The sequence below is a fragment of the Helicoverpa armigera genome, chromosome 24 (genome assembly GCF_030705265.1).
Source record: "Helicoverpa armigera isolate CAAS_96S chromosome 24, ASM3070526v1, whole genome shotgun sequence".
NCBI classification, from domain to species: domain Eukaryota; kingdom Metazoa; phylum Arthropoda; class Insecta; order Lepidoptera; family Noctuidae; genus Helicoverpa; species Helicoverpa armigera.
The window spans coordinates 4246024-4261251 of record NC_087143.1 but is presented as its reverse complement, the minus strand read 5'-3'; the positions used below and the strand labels follow the sequence as shown (position 1 = coordinate 4261251).

At 33.7% G+C, this 15228-nt stretch overlaps 1 protein-coding gene and 1 non-coding gene across 2 annotated transcripts; both read left to right on the top strand.

Moving 5' to 3' along the window:
- The first annotated feature begins 3499 nt into the window (after positions 1-3499).
- Positions 3500-7587, top strand: LOC110381719 (uncharacterized). Its single transcript, XM_064041258.1, has 7 exons — positions 3500-4040; positions 4204-4299; positions 4414-4606; positions 5075-5177; positions 6128-6229; positions 7014-7166; positions 7522-7587. Exons 1-7 carry the CDS (start codon positions 3512-3514, stop codon positions 7585-7587), a joined length of 1242 nt encoding a protein of 413 aa, XP_063897328.1. The 5' UTR covers positions 3500-3511.
- Positions 7588-10682: 3095 nt separating this feature from the next.
- On the top strand, positions 10683-10756 carry Trnan-guu (transfer RNA asparagine (anticodon GUU)). The gene has a single exon. It is a non-coding gene; the product is annotated as a tRNA-Asn (tRNA).
- Positions 10757-15228: the final 4472 nt, after the last annotated feature.

Here is a 15228-nt window from a genome sequence, read left to right as displayed (position 1 = left end):
TTATGTGGTGTATGTACTTATAGATTAGAATGTAATAGAAGGCATTAAAAACAACGTATTATATTTTTTTTTATAAGAAAGATGAATTTTTAATCACTTCGAAATGTATTCATTTTTGACCAGGTAGTTAAGTTCCAATGTTGTTGGTCTTTACCAGTTTTTTTTTCTATATACTTCTATGATTATAAAAGCAAAAAAATATGATCGTCTTGTTAAAAAATCGCACACACAGCTCTATATCCATCCTTAACCAATCCAAACCGGAGTATAATATTTTTATTTTCACAGTATTCAAGGGATTGCCAAGCGGCGTGTTATTGCAGCCCAGCGGGGGGTAGGGGGGACAGATCACAATGTACAAAATATAAAAATATTCCCACTACCCCACTGTTTTGTAAGTTAATTCGTTTTTGGAATCTATCTTCCTCTTACGCCGGCTCCATACGTTGGCCCCAATATCGGCCCCAACGCATGGATCTAGAAAATGGCATTGGTCCCAACGTTGGGGCGAGCGTTGGTAGTTGGCCGTCTCGTGTCTATCGGTTTTATCAAAGGAATCTGCGCGCCAACGTTGGTACCAACGTGTGGAGCCGGCCTTATTTGTATTTGGGTTGTTGCCAAATGTATGTGAGATTCTTGCGTCTTGTTGTGTATGAATAAATCTTGTTTAGTTGTTCTTTCGCGCCCTTTTTGTGCTGAAGATGAAGTGGTCCTGGCTGTGAGTTATATAGTGTTCCTTTATAGAGTCGTACGCAACTTGGTTAGGATAAAAGGTCGCATTTTTATTTAAAATACTGTTTCCTTGTTGTATTTTTTTCGATGATGATAATTTCGTTACTTTACATGTTTGTCCGATTTATGAGAATATTAATAACGTTTGGCTATTTTTGTGCCTGTAAGATTAATTTGTTTAATTTAGTCTTACTATATACCTATATATCTTATAAGACTTTTCAGAATTTATTTATTTGTTCATGGAGCACAACAATGCGTGTAAAATATCAATTGAGTATGTTTATAATATCATGTCCTTTATACATATTTGAAATAAACATTGTATCTAAAATTTTTAAATAGAAATAAAAATAGTGTGAAGTATATTCAACGCAGCAATGGAACCATTTGTCATAACGAATGAACTCGCCAGTTCATTTGTGTAGCAGTTGCTATCAACTAGTATTATTTCATTCAAACTATTATTTTATGCTAAACGCGTTGATAATGCTATGAAATGTAGAGTAAATATTCCGTATATAATTATATGGATAACTTGAACTTTGAAGTTACATAAATAAAAAAAACTAGAACACAATTTCCATATTGCTTTGTAAAAAGTTCAAATCTTTAAATAGGTCTTTAATACAGTATGTGGATTAATTTAATTTCTTTCATATGTTTTTACCCCTACTTAGTGCCACGCAAGGAAGATAATCACGATTTACGATTATCTAAAATCCCTTGCAGGAGAATTATTTTTCACCACAAATCTCTCAAAACAATCTAAAGGACACTTAGTGCCTAAAAAACAAGACAACATTTCTACTAAGTAAATCATATTCAACAAAAACACCATATAAGCCTAACATAAAAACGCCTCAATCAAGCTAATAAACCAACTCACAGCATTGAGTGCGGACACATAAATCACTCGAACACAACTGGATAAAGCAACAATGAAAAATAACCGTAACACAAAGATATCGGATTTATGATATTTGTGTATGCCTGACGAATGTATGTAGAGTGACTGGGGGATAGAGGAGGCTGAATGTTCCTCATCCTTGCTTTCGAATGGAGTATTAGAATAAAAAAGAAATGAAAGTCGATTCTGTTCTTTTTTTAGTTTATGTTTTTATCTAAGTTTTAACTGGTCTGTGGCTTCATTGACAGTGACGAACAAAATAAAAATGAATATCGATTATTATTTTTTTAATTTTGAATTAAGAACGATACGTTTTTTTAGAAGAAAACAGTTGAAAATGGACTTCGCTTCAAATGCCCAGTACTTAATATGTTCCTTGAAAGAACCTATTTGTAGAGGTATATTGTGATAGAAAAGTAAGAAGTAATAGTATTTAGTATCGTAGCACAATGTTTAATGAGCATGTTAAGTATTTTAACATTCAAATTCGCACAAAATTAATAAGTAATACCTATAGCAAAAATATTTTCCAAGATAAGTATAATGAAAATGTATTCCTTAATTTCATGATAATCAGAACAATACGATCATACAGAAGCTTGCCAATTAAAACTTAATAAGATTTTTTATTAAAAGAACAAAAGCGAAATGTACCCAAATTGTTTAATTTTCCTTCAGGCTGTAATTATTTTTCTTGAAAACATTGTTTAATGTTTAAAAATGAAATAATTTTGTTCTCCGAAATATTTCGGTAAGTAATATTGATTTTGTACCTACTTCTTTAAAACTCAGTTACCTGGGAAACCCGATACCCCTTGATAAGACTGGTTTTCAGACTTTCTGGCTTCTACACCACCAGTGACGACTGCCAAAGATGTTGAAATGACAACTGGGACCCACCAATTAATTGTGCCTTCCGTTTATTTATCGGAAGAACTTATTATGACAAGATGGTCATTGGGCACCCATCCACGGACTGACCGCACCAAGCGTTGCTTAACCACACGATAGTTATAACTGATTTCAAATAATCACCTAAAATCAGTATTAGTTTATCAAAATGACACATTCCTCTTTACAAAATAACACAACGTTCGAGTGAAAAATATTAAAAAATAAATATCCTTGATACTTAAATACCTAATACTCGGTAACCGTCACTCATATTCGTATCAAAGGGAATTTCTTCTTAGCTTTAGAAATCAAAATATCAAAGGGGTGTCACTCAAGCATTTACGAGTATATCGCGTTCTTCATATATCATTTTGTCATTTTTTTAAGTACAGCCCTTAAAGATGATTGGTGTGACAGGTACAGATGTCGACAGCGGTGGTAAGAATATTCTTGTAAGGATTTTTAGTGTAAGTTTCGTATTATTATGGTATAGTAAATACAAATACTTAAAAAAATATATGACCGACTTCTAAAAAAACTCATCATCATCATCCTCCGAGCCTTTTCCCTACTATGTTGGGGCCGGCTTCCAGTCTAACCGGATTCAGCTGAGTACCAGTGCTTTTATATAATTGGACTTCTAAAAACACTGAAAACTAAAAAAAAATTGTGTAAACCGGCGTAGAGGTCAGTCTCTAGACGATGTAGCTATGTTTATTTCGCCTCCACCTTCTAGACCGATGCACCTGCAAATAGTTTTTATTTTTGCTTAGGTTTCGGCTTTAAAAATATATATGATTTGACATACCTATGAGAAAATAATCGTCTATTTTAAAATTACAACTGAACCTAAATAATTTGATCGTAAATCGTATCAAAATTATTTACGTGAGCCACTTATGAGCTCGACTGTACCAATTTAAGCCCCAATAAAAACCCCTTACCATATTTTACGATATCATTTACCAATACAAAATGGAGGAGACATTTCTTGCGTTCCATCGCGTCTTATCCTTCGCTGGCATCCCAATCTTTGCCAAAAACAATTGGAATTCTAAGCGGTGGTTGCTCCTTCAGATCTTGAACTTCATTGTAGGCAACTTATGTTTCGTTTTTACCACTGGTTTTGTTGCAACCAGCTACACTGATTTCCTTCTCTGCATACAAGGAGCTTGTATCTGGACAACGGGAGTCATTATGACCATTTCCATATGGGTCTGTTTGATCTTCAGAAAGAAGTTTCGAAGATTTTTGGAGGAGATGGCCTTTCAAGATGGGATGATGGGAATGCCTTTGATAAAGCATATCTTTCTGGTCTCCTCAAAAGGAGAAAGAATTAATGAGTTAAGAGAACTGGTTAATGATTCGCAATATAAGTTGTTTAAGTATACGAGGGTTTTGTTAAAGACGTATGTTTTGAGCGTTTTTGTGTGCGCTACTTTGTATCTTTGCACTCCAATTTATTTGATGATTGCGAGGGAGGATAAATCTTTGCGACTTTTGGGTAAGATCAAGCTTTTTAAATTTGCGATGAAAGTGTATATATGTAGTGAATAGAAAACATTCATTTATAAATAAACTGTAAGAACAGACGGAGTGGACATTTAATAAATGTGTTATTTTTCTTTCATCCGATTATGTATTTGTTTTTTTTTATTATATTTCAGCTTTTGACATGTGGTTTCCATGGAGTTTGGAAAATTATACCGTCTACATTGTTTCCTTCATATTTCATGCGTACGCTGGATATTTGTGTTGCATTGGTAAGTACAGGATAAATTCCTAATTTTACTTTTCGTGTCCTAAAGCCTGAAAAATGGAGATGACTTCACAACTGGCCTTGCATGAATCACGTTTGATAATTCCTATTCTTTCAGCGTATCCAGGTCTACAATCAACAATAATCCTTCTCATTGGTCAAGTAATTCGTCAGACAAGGATTTTAACATTTATTCTTCTCCATTTGAATGAGTTGGTTCTAGAAGTAACTGGAGTCCAAGATGAAGAATGGCAAACCTATTGCACTTTGGTCCATTCTCAGTGTGTGGATCATTATGTGAAGATTAAAAGGTAAAAAGAACACAATTTTGATAATATGATCCCCGATTTAAGAAAACTTAGCTATTAATTTGGTTTTTGCCAAAAGCATGGTCAGACGACCTTATAAAGTACCCGGAAGACGCTGGATGCAGGTCGCCTCCAACAGGTATCTGTGGAGATCCAAGGGGGAGTCCTATGTTCAGCAGTGGACGTCCTATGGCTGAGATGATGATGCTGAAATGCATGGTGGCAACCTAAATTCTGTCTTTGGTTTATTTGAATAACCCTCAATAGCAGTCAAATTAAGAGTTACGTAAAGATCTTATAAGGACTTTAATGACTTTCACATTTCAATGAATAAAAACTATCATTATCATCAACAATTTCAACTCTAACTTCCATTTCCAATTCAATATCAAAAACAACAGCAACCCATAAACATATTTTAACATTTGCTATCGCTACAAACATCCTGAATCCAAATATCTGTTTTTATAGGTTCAGCAATCGACTCAACGTTATCTGTCGTCCATTTTACTTAACATTGATATTAGTTGCTATTATGCTAGTTTGCATGTGTTCTGTGAAAATAGCAATATCGGTAAGTAATGTTAACTTTAGTAATTTGAACGATTAAATTTTATTGCCTCAGTCCCTTTTCGTAGTAATGGCAGTTTGATTTTGGGATTGGAGCTATGTGAAATATTTCGAAGTTTGATGTTATTAATTCTGTGAGATTTTGTGATTGGAGAAATCAATTTTTATGTTTAATTTTGTGGTTTTATTTTGTTACGTGGAGTTAATGTTGATCGGGATTATTTTGAACTAGGAGACGTCTAAGAAATCATTTTCTAGTTATTTCATGCTTTAAATTACATGTGCGATTTTTTAACCAACGAAATTATTCACAAACTACTGCAACATATATAGTTTACCTACTATTTCACTAACTATAACTCAATAGAATACTGTCCTGATGATCTATTCAAATACCGACTAAGCTTGACCTACAAAGTCTCTCAAATTACACAGCTGTTCTGTATTTACCACTGAAGACAGAACACTGATTAAATATCGAACCTCACATATCGATTGCTTTCGAGTAAGACAAAACATCGATTCCTCAAACAACTGCTATAAAACAAACTTTATACAAGTAATACTCAAGTACAAGAGAATCTGATACCGTCTTATACACAGAGGAAGAAACTATAGCAGAGATGTCGTATTGAAGGTAGGTCAGGCCCCTTCTTGTAGGTCAAGCAACGTAAGCGTGATCAGTTACTAAAACTAACGAGGCGTTCGGGTTCCTTGTCAACACAAAACCAAACTGTCGAAGATTGGTCTTGATTGGGTTCTATAGAAGGTGTGTAAGGGTGGAGCTAGTAACGTTCCTCGTACCTCAAACAACCGCATTTTGGCGTGCTACTTTCCTAGGAGATTTTACGTTATGACATCTCCGCTATTCATTGTATTCTCCTTAATCTAATATAAACCTCAGCAACCGCAGTGCAAGTTTTTGTTTAATTAACCAACTAGTTTCTGTTTCAGGATAAATTATCATTAGACACGATGAAGTATTACGTTCACGAGTTCTGTTTTATTCTGATGGTACTCATGTTTTGTTTGTTGGGACAACAGGTTGAGAATGAGGTAAGCAGTATTAACATAATATATAGCCTAACTTCGATGTAAACGACAAGCTGACAGTCTAGGAAGAACAAAGTCAAGTCATAGGCAAATGATTTTATTTCAAATAGGCCTTTGCAGGCTCCTTAGAACGTCACACTAGTTGCACGGTTCCAAAAAGTTGGTTTCATAGAGAAGAGCCGGTAAGAAACTCTATAGACACTCTTTGAAAAAAGTAATAATTTTCTCAAACATTCTATTACATAATACTAGGCTGATGAAGTTATACAATGCAACTGGAAGGTAAGCTGCAAATCTATAAAATTCAATAAGAGACAAAGTGGACCAACAGGGTAATATGATTGCGACACCGGAGAAGTGGCAAGAAGCCACAATGAGTCACAATCACCCAGTATACCTCGGAGAGCCTGTATTGTTGTATTGATTCTATTAATGATTTTGTTCCTTAGGCATTATGGATAGATGGCCCATCGGATTATACTACATCTACTACTATGGCCTGATAACATCTACAAAAGACAATTAAAGCTGCATTCGATCATATTTCTTATTATATAATACCCACTGGATTATAAGAGTAGAGAAAAAAGGCTTTTGTCTGCACGTAAACTTATATATTTTTATTATCAACCTATTGTAGGTCCTGTTGAAAAAACCTCGACAATCGACAAACATCGTCTAGCCACGGCATCGTCCAGAACTGTAGTTCTTTCAGTGGTGACAGTATCCTCTTTTCTACTGCAAGCACCTTTCTGCACTTCTATTATAATATGTTTATCAATTACAGTGTGAAGCATTAGAGAAAGCAGCCACAGAGAAATGGTATATCTTCAACAAGACACACAAGGTCAACGTGCTGATATTCAACATGGCGCTCAGTCAGAGAATGCCGATATACATATTCGGAACTATTACTTTGTCTTTGCCGACGTTTACATGGGTATGTTTAACTGTACAGTATTTATCTGCAAATGTAGGCGAAATAACTTTGAAATTGTGAAGTAAGCCATTTGATGACGATGAGGTCCCGCAAAGCCATTGGTTTTTAGACGGTTCGCTATCCTTCCATTTAGCAACGACAGGTTCCACACTTGAGGTGTGAGAAAAATTTGGCGGGGTTCATTAAACCACAAGATCGGGCTATAGGATTTTTTTAAAGAATTACCGAAACGCTAAACTACATATGTACGAAGGAGTCCAGAAGGAACATGAATATTCTCTGAGAGTTCTTTCCATAATATAAAAGTAGAAATATGTAAGAATATGAAATGTATTTTGTACAATATTTGTTTCAGTTCATTAAGACCGGGATGTCTTTCTTTACTCTCGTGATGTCAGTTTTAGAAGAAGGAGAATACTAAAGATACAACTGCACATTATTGTAAGTCACATTAAAATACCTATTGCCACAGACACGTTGTTTTATTTGTAGTACCTATAGGCGACATAGAACTAAAAATCGATTTACAATTCGAACAATAACAATAATCGCTCATAAACACGAGAATCTGTGAACAAAACAGTAATTAAACAAGCTATTTAAAACGAATCGAATAAAAGTGACGTATTCGATTCGTTTTATCCGATTAATTAATTCGCATTGTTCGAAATATTCTGCGATTTAATTTGTGCATACATTGTAAGATTTAATGTGTACTTTTAAGTGGCTTGTGCTGGTATTTGTAAATTGGAACGGTCATTATCGAATCAACATGGCCATATTTGTATTGGTGATGTCTTTTTGCCTGAATTTACAGAAAATCTTTTATATATACGTGAACTGAAACCTTATTGACATGGCGGTATGTAAAAGCGACGATTTACTTTATTTAACGTGGAGATATTTCACGGATTAAGAGCGTGTACGCTCGGCGCGCGATGTCAACTTTAGGTAATTCAACGCAAAAAACCGCGCAGACTAGCGTCGCGGCTGTGTGCGTGCCTATCATACTTCACGTATAGTCACACAAACCATTTTGATCCTTTCGAGTGAAATTGGTAGAACAAAAAATATATTATTTAGTAAATAGTTAATAGCGGGAAAATAGTGTAAGTCTATGGATGTCTAAAATATAAAAGCATGAAAATAAGTCGTTAATACTTACACTCTTTTGCAAAAAAATCGGGCACCTATGAAAACCTTGGTTTTGAGGACTTTCTGTATATTACATACAATTTTCAACAGTACTAAATAGTCGACTGATGATTAATGACAATGTTAAGAGTTTCTGTATTTTAACCGATTTCAAAAAAAGAAAGGAGGAGGTTTCAATTAGATTGTTTTGTGATTGTTCTCAATTTGATTGTTCTCAATTTTTCTCAAAGACGCCTGGACCGATTTGAAAAATTGATTGTTTTTATGAATGGTCCAGTCCATCCAGACCGAAAAATTGTGGTCAAATAACAACAATTGCCGGAAAGCCAAATATTGGTGAAGAGCTTGGGTTTACCATTGCAAATAAAGTTTTAAGTTATCTATCCTATATGCTTCAAAAGTTATTCGAGATCAAAAGTCAAAATTTTGGGTACATCCAAAATGAAAAAAAAAAAAAATTATAGCTCGATTGGTAACAGACATCTGCAATAAGTGATTTCTAGCCTAAGGAGTCCGCCATATTGGATTTAGACTCGCGACACATTTTTTTTCGAGTTATTCATAGCAAGCCCTTTCATTTGATACCCATATCATAGGAATGCATTAAAAACATTTTTTTCTCCATCTTGGGTATACCGCCATATTGGATATAGAATCATACATTGTCATTAAAACTGAACATTCAAACAAAATTTCAACTCAATCGATAAAAAAAATATGCTTCAAAATTGAGCTTTAAATAAAATAGTAATGTATCAAGATTTGTTGGTCGCGCTTGAAATGTACTCTATTCTCGGTATCCACGGCAGAGGTTATTCACCCTACGCGATGTGACGGAGCGACACGTCCTCTCTCTGTGAAGCCTTGCGGCGGTCTGGTTTGAGTTGACTCGCGTGCAGCGTTTTATAGTAGTTTTTAAATAATTTATAAAAAAATAAAAACGAGAGATTAAATTATAATATAAAGTTTAAGTTTTAAAGAAAGAGTTATATTACTATAGTAAATAATTGTTATATTAAATTAAGTAAGATAGATAGGTAAAAAAAGCATTTGAAATTCACAATTTTTCACATTGTTAAAATATTTTTTTCTGAAAGATAGAGACCTAAATCAAAAAATGTTTTCAACTAACTATAGGCATGGGGATTTCGTCTATGAGTAAAAAAATAAATATGATTAGATTTGCCACTGTTTTCACATGAATTTAAGCTTCGAAATAGACGCTGAACGGGAATTTTATAAAACATCTGTTACGTTATAGGGGTTTTAAGTATTTAAACTACACAAATTGAAATTTATGTTCAATTAACTATATAGACAGTGAAATTACCTTGCGTTATTAAAAAATAACATAGTTATAGGATAAGTAGTTACTGAGAAACAGTAGTTTGAAAAGTACCATTTTAGGCCAAATGGCGCGCGGTTGACGTACACGCTCTTAAATGATTGATTATTGAGATATCTCGAAGTCTTTTCCGAACAAAAAAAGCAATTATAATTTGTTAACCAACTAAAATAATAACATCATCAAAATCTCTTGATCACCATATCCTATTTACGTACATTATCACTTCAACATTATTTCCATTTTGACCCATATACAGGGCGTTCAGTAAATTAACAAGGTTGTAAGCAAATATCGCGCACATGAATACAATATCCTATTAAATTTGATTGCACCCTGTAGCGGGTCATTCATGCGCGGTCGATCTCACTTGCCTTGCGTAATTTTTGGTCAAAATTTTAAACTTACCTGCTGATGGTAATTTTTATGAATTATTAATTTTTCACTACCCAACCGGGTATTGTATGGGAATTGTTTACGATGTTAACAGTGGTTGATTGTGCTTTTATTATGTATTACTAGTTCCTTTTTTTTTCTTTTTTTTTGCGGGTCACAATCACTTTACATGTATTTCCAGTGCAAAATAGTTTTATTTTCATCGATATACATTCGCCGTTTAAATTTCTTAAAAGCATGTATTTTCGCAATGGAGTCTAGATCATTAACTTATCTTTCCCACTAAATTGCTTATTCATTATTTCCCTTAGACAGTTGAAATTAATAACTAGTCTTACTAAAATAAAAAATATGTGATCAATGTGGTATTTTGCATCGATGTAGAAAAGCAAGATGCTTATCTAAAAGCTTAAAAAAATTAAAAAACTTGTAACTTTTGTGTTTAAAAATACACTATTCTACACTTCTGAATTTTATTGCTAAGATAAAAAAAAGATATAATTTTTTTTTCAATTGTTGTTATTTTATCGAGTGATCGATTTTTTATTATTATCGATCAAGAATGACGTAAGAATTACAGATAATAAAGTATGTTTTATATTTTCGCGCTGACTCACACCGCCTCCGTGGCGCAATTGGCTAGCGCGTTCGGCTGTTAACCGAAAGGTTGGTGGTTCGAGCCCACCCGGGGGCGTTTCTTTTGTATATTTACCATCTTAAAACACTGTGGTTGAAAAAAAAGTGTGGAAATAAATGATCGGTAATATATGTAATTTTTTCATTATTAAAGTAAAAACGTAATTAATTTCGATTATTAAATTAAGAACCTGATAAAACCGATAATCAGAGCGGAGACAAAGTGATGAAGTTTCGTTAACGTGGTTAAGTTTTCCTCCAAATACAATTTGCGGATATCATGTGGTTAGTGACGTATAAAAGTTATTTATGACACAAAGTGTCTTATCATTATGACCTTTACACAATATGTTCTTATGTCAACATTGTTAACCTACATGTCTACATTCTTTTGTCTGTATTATTACCATCTATTTTGTCGACTAGCCGCTTAGCTATATCTAATTAACTAAATAATCATAAAATATATATTAATTTAAAATAAATAATTAAAAAAAATACATTTACTGGTGAGAAAAATATGACATTAACGTAAAAACAACTTATTCGTGCAACATTGCTATGATTAAATTGCAAGGAGTTTCAGTCGCGACTACTGTTATGTCATCCGAGTTTTTAAAGATGACAAAGTTCTAACGCATTAGCAATTTTAAAGCATTATAGTTTCTTTACATTCGGATAAATTAAGACGAACAGAGAACCTCTTTTATTTTGGGAAGTCAGTCAAAAATTAAAACACGCCGATTACCATTCACAGCCTATAAACCATTTTGGACTGACCTGCAATGCAATTGCAAAATGTAAATAGGGTTGCCCCTGAGACATATTAGATAGCCGCTCCAATACGCATGACGTATGCGTAGAGGTAGATACGTATGGATGTTGCAGCTGAAGTTGGAGATCCGTCACGGTATGAATCGACTGATATTCTGATGTGTGTAACGAGAAATTTGAGAAGATTTAATAAACTTACTTGTCGATATTCGGAGAATTATACCTAACAATAGTTAGTTCTGTAAGACTTAAATATAGCAGATCAGATAATTTCTTCACCATCACAAAATTACTTAACTATAAATTGATTACAATCTAAACTTGTCTAAAGTAATAAAATTCATACTAAATCAATACCAGAATAAATTTTTTTCTTTCCGATATGTCTATGTGCGTTACAGACCGTGTTTTTTCTAATGTAGTTTGTCGACAGCAAAAGTCTCCAAAAGGAACATGGATGAATCTTAACCTCGCAAAAAACGGAGATGTACATGCATAACGATGCATATTTTTGTACAATTTTGTTTATTCAGTTAAATGACTGCAACATAATATGGCATAATACTTGGTCGGCTACAAACGATCATTGAGACGGACTTGATTACTCTCGGTTTATAGAAGCGTAGCTTGTTGCAATATTGATAGTAATTTGGAATAACATATGTAGGAATTACCCAAGTTACAGTCTGTTAAAAGTACCGTGAAACTCTATCAAATTGATCAATGTCTTTTTTACTCATGTCGTAGTTAAAGATGGAACAAGCATGCCTAAAAGTAACACACACACTTCCAAGAAGACTCCCAGCTTCCAAGCTTTAGTTTCTTGATAAACACAAACACTGACCAGGAATTACATTCTTTACCTCTATGTACGGTTAATTTAAGTGTTCAGGGCTGTGAGAACAGTTTCGCCTGCCTAGATCAGGTATCCATTTAGTAAGATGAAGCTAATATAGCCCCGACATTTCAGTAAGATTAAAACACGTGACACATAGACATATACTTATATCTTTATATATATGAACAGTTCTTACTTCAAACATCGAACATTTACAGAACCAATTCCAAAAAAAGAAAATTCATTCTAAAAATAAGCCAAGCACCATCAAATAAACAATCCGTTAGCTGAATTAAATAAATAAATAAGAGAGATCTAAGGATTGTTACGGCGCTTCAAAGATGTTCAAGTTCAGCCAATTTTATTTCAAGCTTCAATGCACCGGATAACGATGCTGCAGATTATTTCAGAAAATAATGATGGCAATATGAAAAACACGTAGTTTGTAAGTAGGGATATTTTAAGCTTTTAATGGATTTAATTTTAGGCTTTTTAAATTTTTATCTCTGGAAATGAGCAATTTTTGCTGGTAAATGTATATAAACTTTTCGATAGGACAGGAGCTGGAAATAATGTCTCAACTGCTTTTAACAAAGACAGAGAAGTATGTGGAAAGAAGACATGGAATCCGATCCAAATGGAAGGATAATGACGATTACAAGGCACGTCCCAGAGTCTCAGAAAAAAATGTATTTTGACAAACCACAAAAAAACTGTTTGGATTGCACCGTTGACCTTATGAGTAAGTTTTAGTCAAGAAGAGCCTGACAAGAGTCAGACATATTAGAGGATTCATGTTATGATATCCCATTGATAGACAAAGGGGTTTTAAGATCGAAATATACGTGAACAAAACATTCCTTAAACATAAACTACAGACAATTAGTTCCACTTATTGTATTTATCCTACTATAGGAGCACATTCTTCCACATTTTCCCTATGTACGGTAATATAAGAATTTCGTCTTTAGTAAGGATTATTGTCTTAACTGATGGAACCATTTGTGTTAATGGAATGGGCTCGTAAATATTGCGTTGGTCTTGTAAATCCTGATTGACTTATGTTTATTTATTAGGTATAAATCTTGTTATATTTTTATGTGTTACTATTGCTTTTTCGGCAATAATCGAAGTTGTTGTTATGGGTGGTATTACTTAGTGTTATTCTCGGAAATAAAAATGGATAGTAAAATCTATGGTAATTTGGGATTCTCATGTTCTTCACCTAAGGGGATCCCAGAAATGTATGAGCCAATTGGCTCAATGTTACGCAGTAATGTCTACGCAGTGATTACGATAGAAAGAATTCTAAATGAATAAAAAAAATTGACAACGATACAAGTTATTTTTGAGTACCCGCACACTATCAGTCTCTTAATATAAGATTAAGCTGCATAGCTTTAATTAACCTCTTAAAGAGAAGCATTCAATAACAAGCCGTCATGTTTCCTTACAAACAAAACTACGTAGGTTCTCATATAATATATTATTACTTGCACAGTTGCTATGCATATCTTGCGGTGTAACGTTATTACATAGAGATCTATGTATGTTGCCGATGTGTTGCCACTTTATATTGAAATGTTATATGGAGCTGGTGATACCAGTTTGATTATGTAATTAGAATATAATATAACATATAGAAAATAATAAATCTAAATTAATATAATAATTGTATTTATTTTTTACTGTGCCATCAGACAAAGATTAGGACCCAGTTGCACCATGTTACTATAATGATCAAATCAGCGATTTGACAACTTCAAAATCTATTCTATTCTATTGAAATTGAATTGTTACATAGAACTAACCGCTTAAGGCTTACGAAAAGGAACTATTTTCATATACATATTAAGAGCATTTAGTTACCAATTTGTTTTAGTTATCCAAAGGAAGAATTATTGACATCGGTGTAGAAGTTTAGGCTGTGTGAGGCAACAATGTTACAACATACTGTACTATCGGAGTAAGAAAACTACTGATTTCAACAACTCTATACAAATCTCCATCTTTCACGAAATGCAGCGCTCCGTACTTAAAAGTTTTATAACATTTCTTTTAGAGTACTGCGTACAGAAACATTTCTTAGGTGGCAATTTATATGTCCCTTTATGCGGAGTAAGCCGTTATGTGCGGCTTAGTTCTGACGGAAATAATACCCTTTTATTTATTGGCTAATGATTTAAAAGGCTTTTTGTATTGTCATGAATTTTGGGGAATTTATGTATTTTTTTCGTAATTTTACTGGTGTGGAAAAAAATATATTTTAAGTTAGGTGTTTCTTTTTCTCTACACTAGCACTAGCACTGGTACTCAGCTGAATCCGGTTAGACTAGGATCCGACCCCAATATAGTTGGGGAAAAAGGCTCGGAGGATGGATGAGGATGGTTAATTTTATTGTTTTTTTCTCCAAAGGATTAAGAAAAGCTAGAAAAGCAATATACTCAATATATGCTGACACCTAGTCAGGATTATTTTCGTTAAAAAGAGGTGTAATAGAGGGACAGAACTTCTTCATTCAGAACACGAATTTCTTACCTGCGGAATCAAGAAATAGCTTCGCCTATAACTATACACATGTTCATTTTAATGATAAACATATATGTAGATGAAGACTGATACAAGACAAGAAATTAAGCGCACAAACATACGCTTGCACTAAAACCACAAAACAACAGACTCAACACTAAGCACAGACATAAATATTGTAGAACCATTTGACTGTCGTCTTGTCGATACAAATACGGTTGTTTGCAAAGCAGAGAACAATATAGTCAATCCCCAAAAACAATGTTCGCAACAATTTGATATGACGTCTAGACGACGAAGGATTATAGACACGCAGTACTAAAGGAAGGGAGATGCGCAAAGATAAACTTTAATGTAGCGTGGTGCAAATAAATTGTTGTTTTTGGCC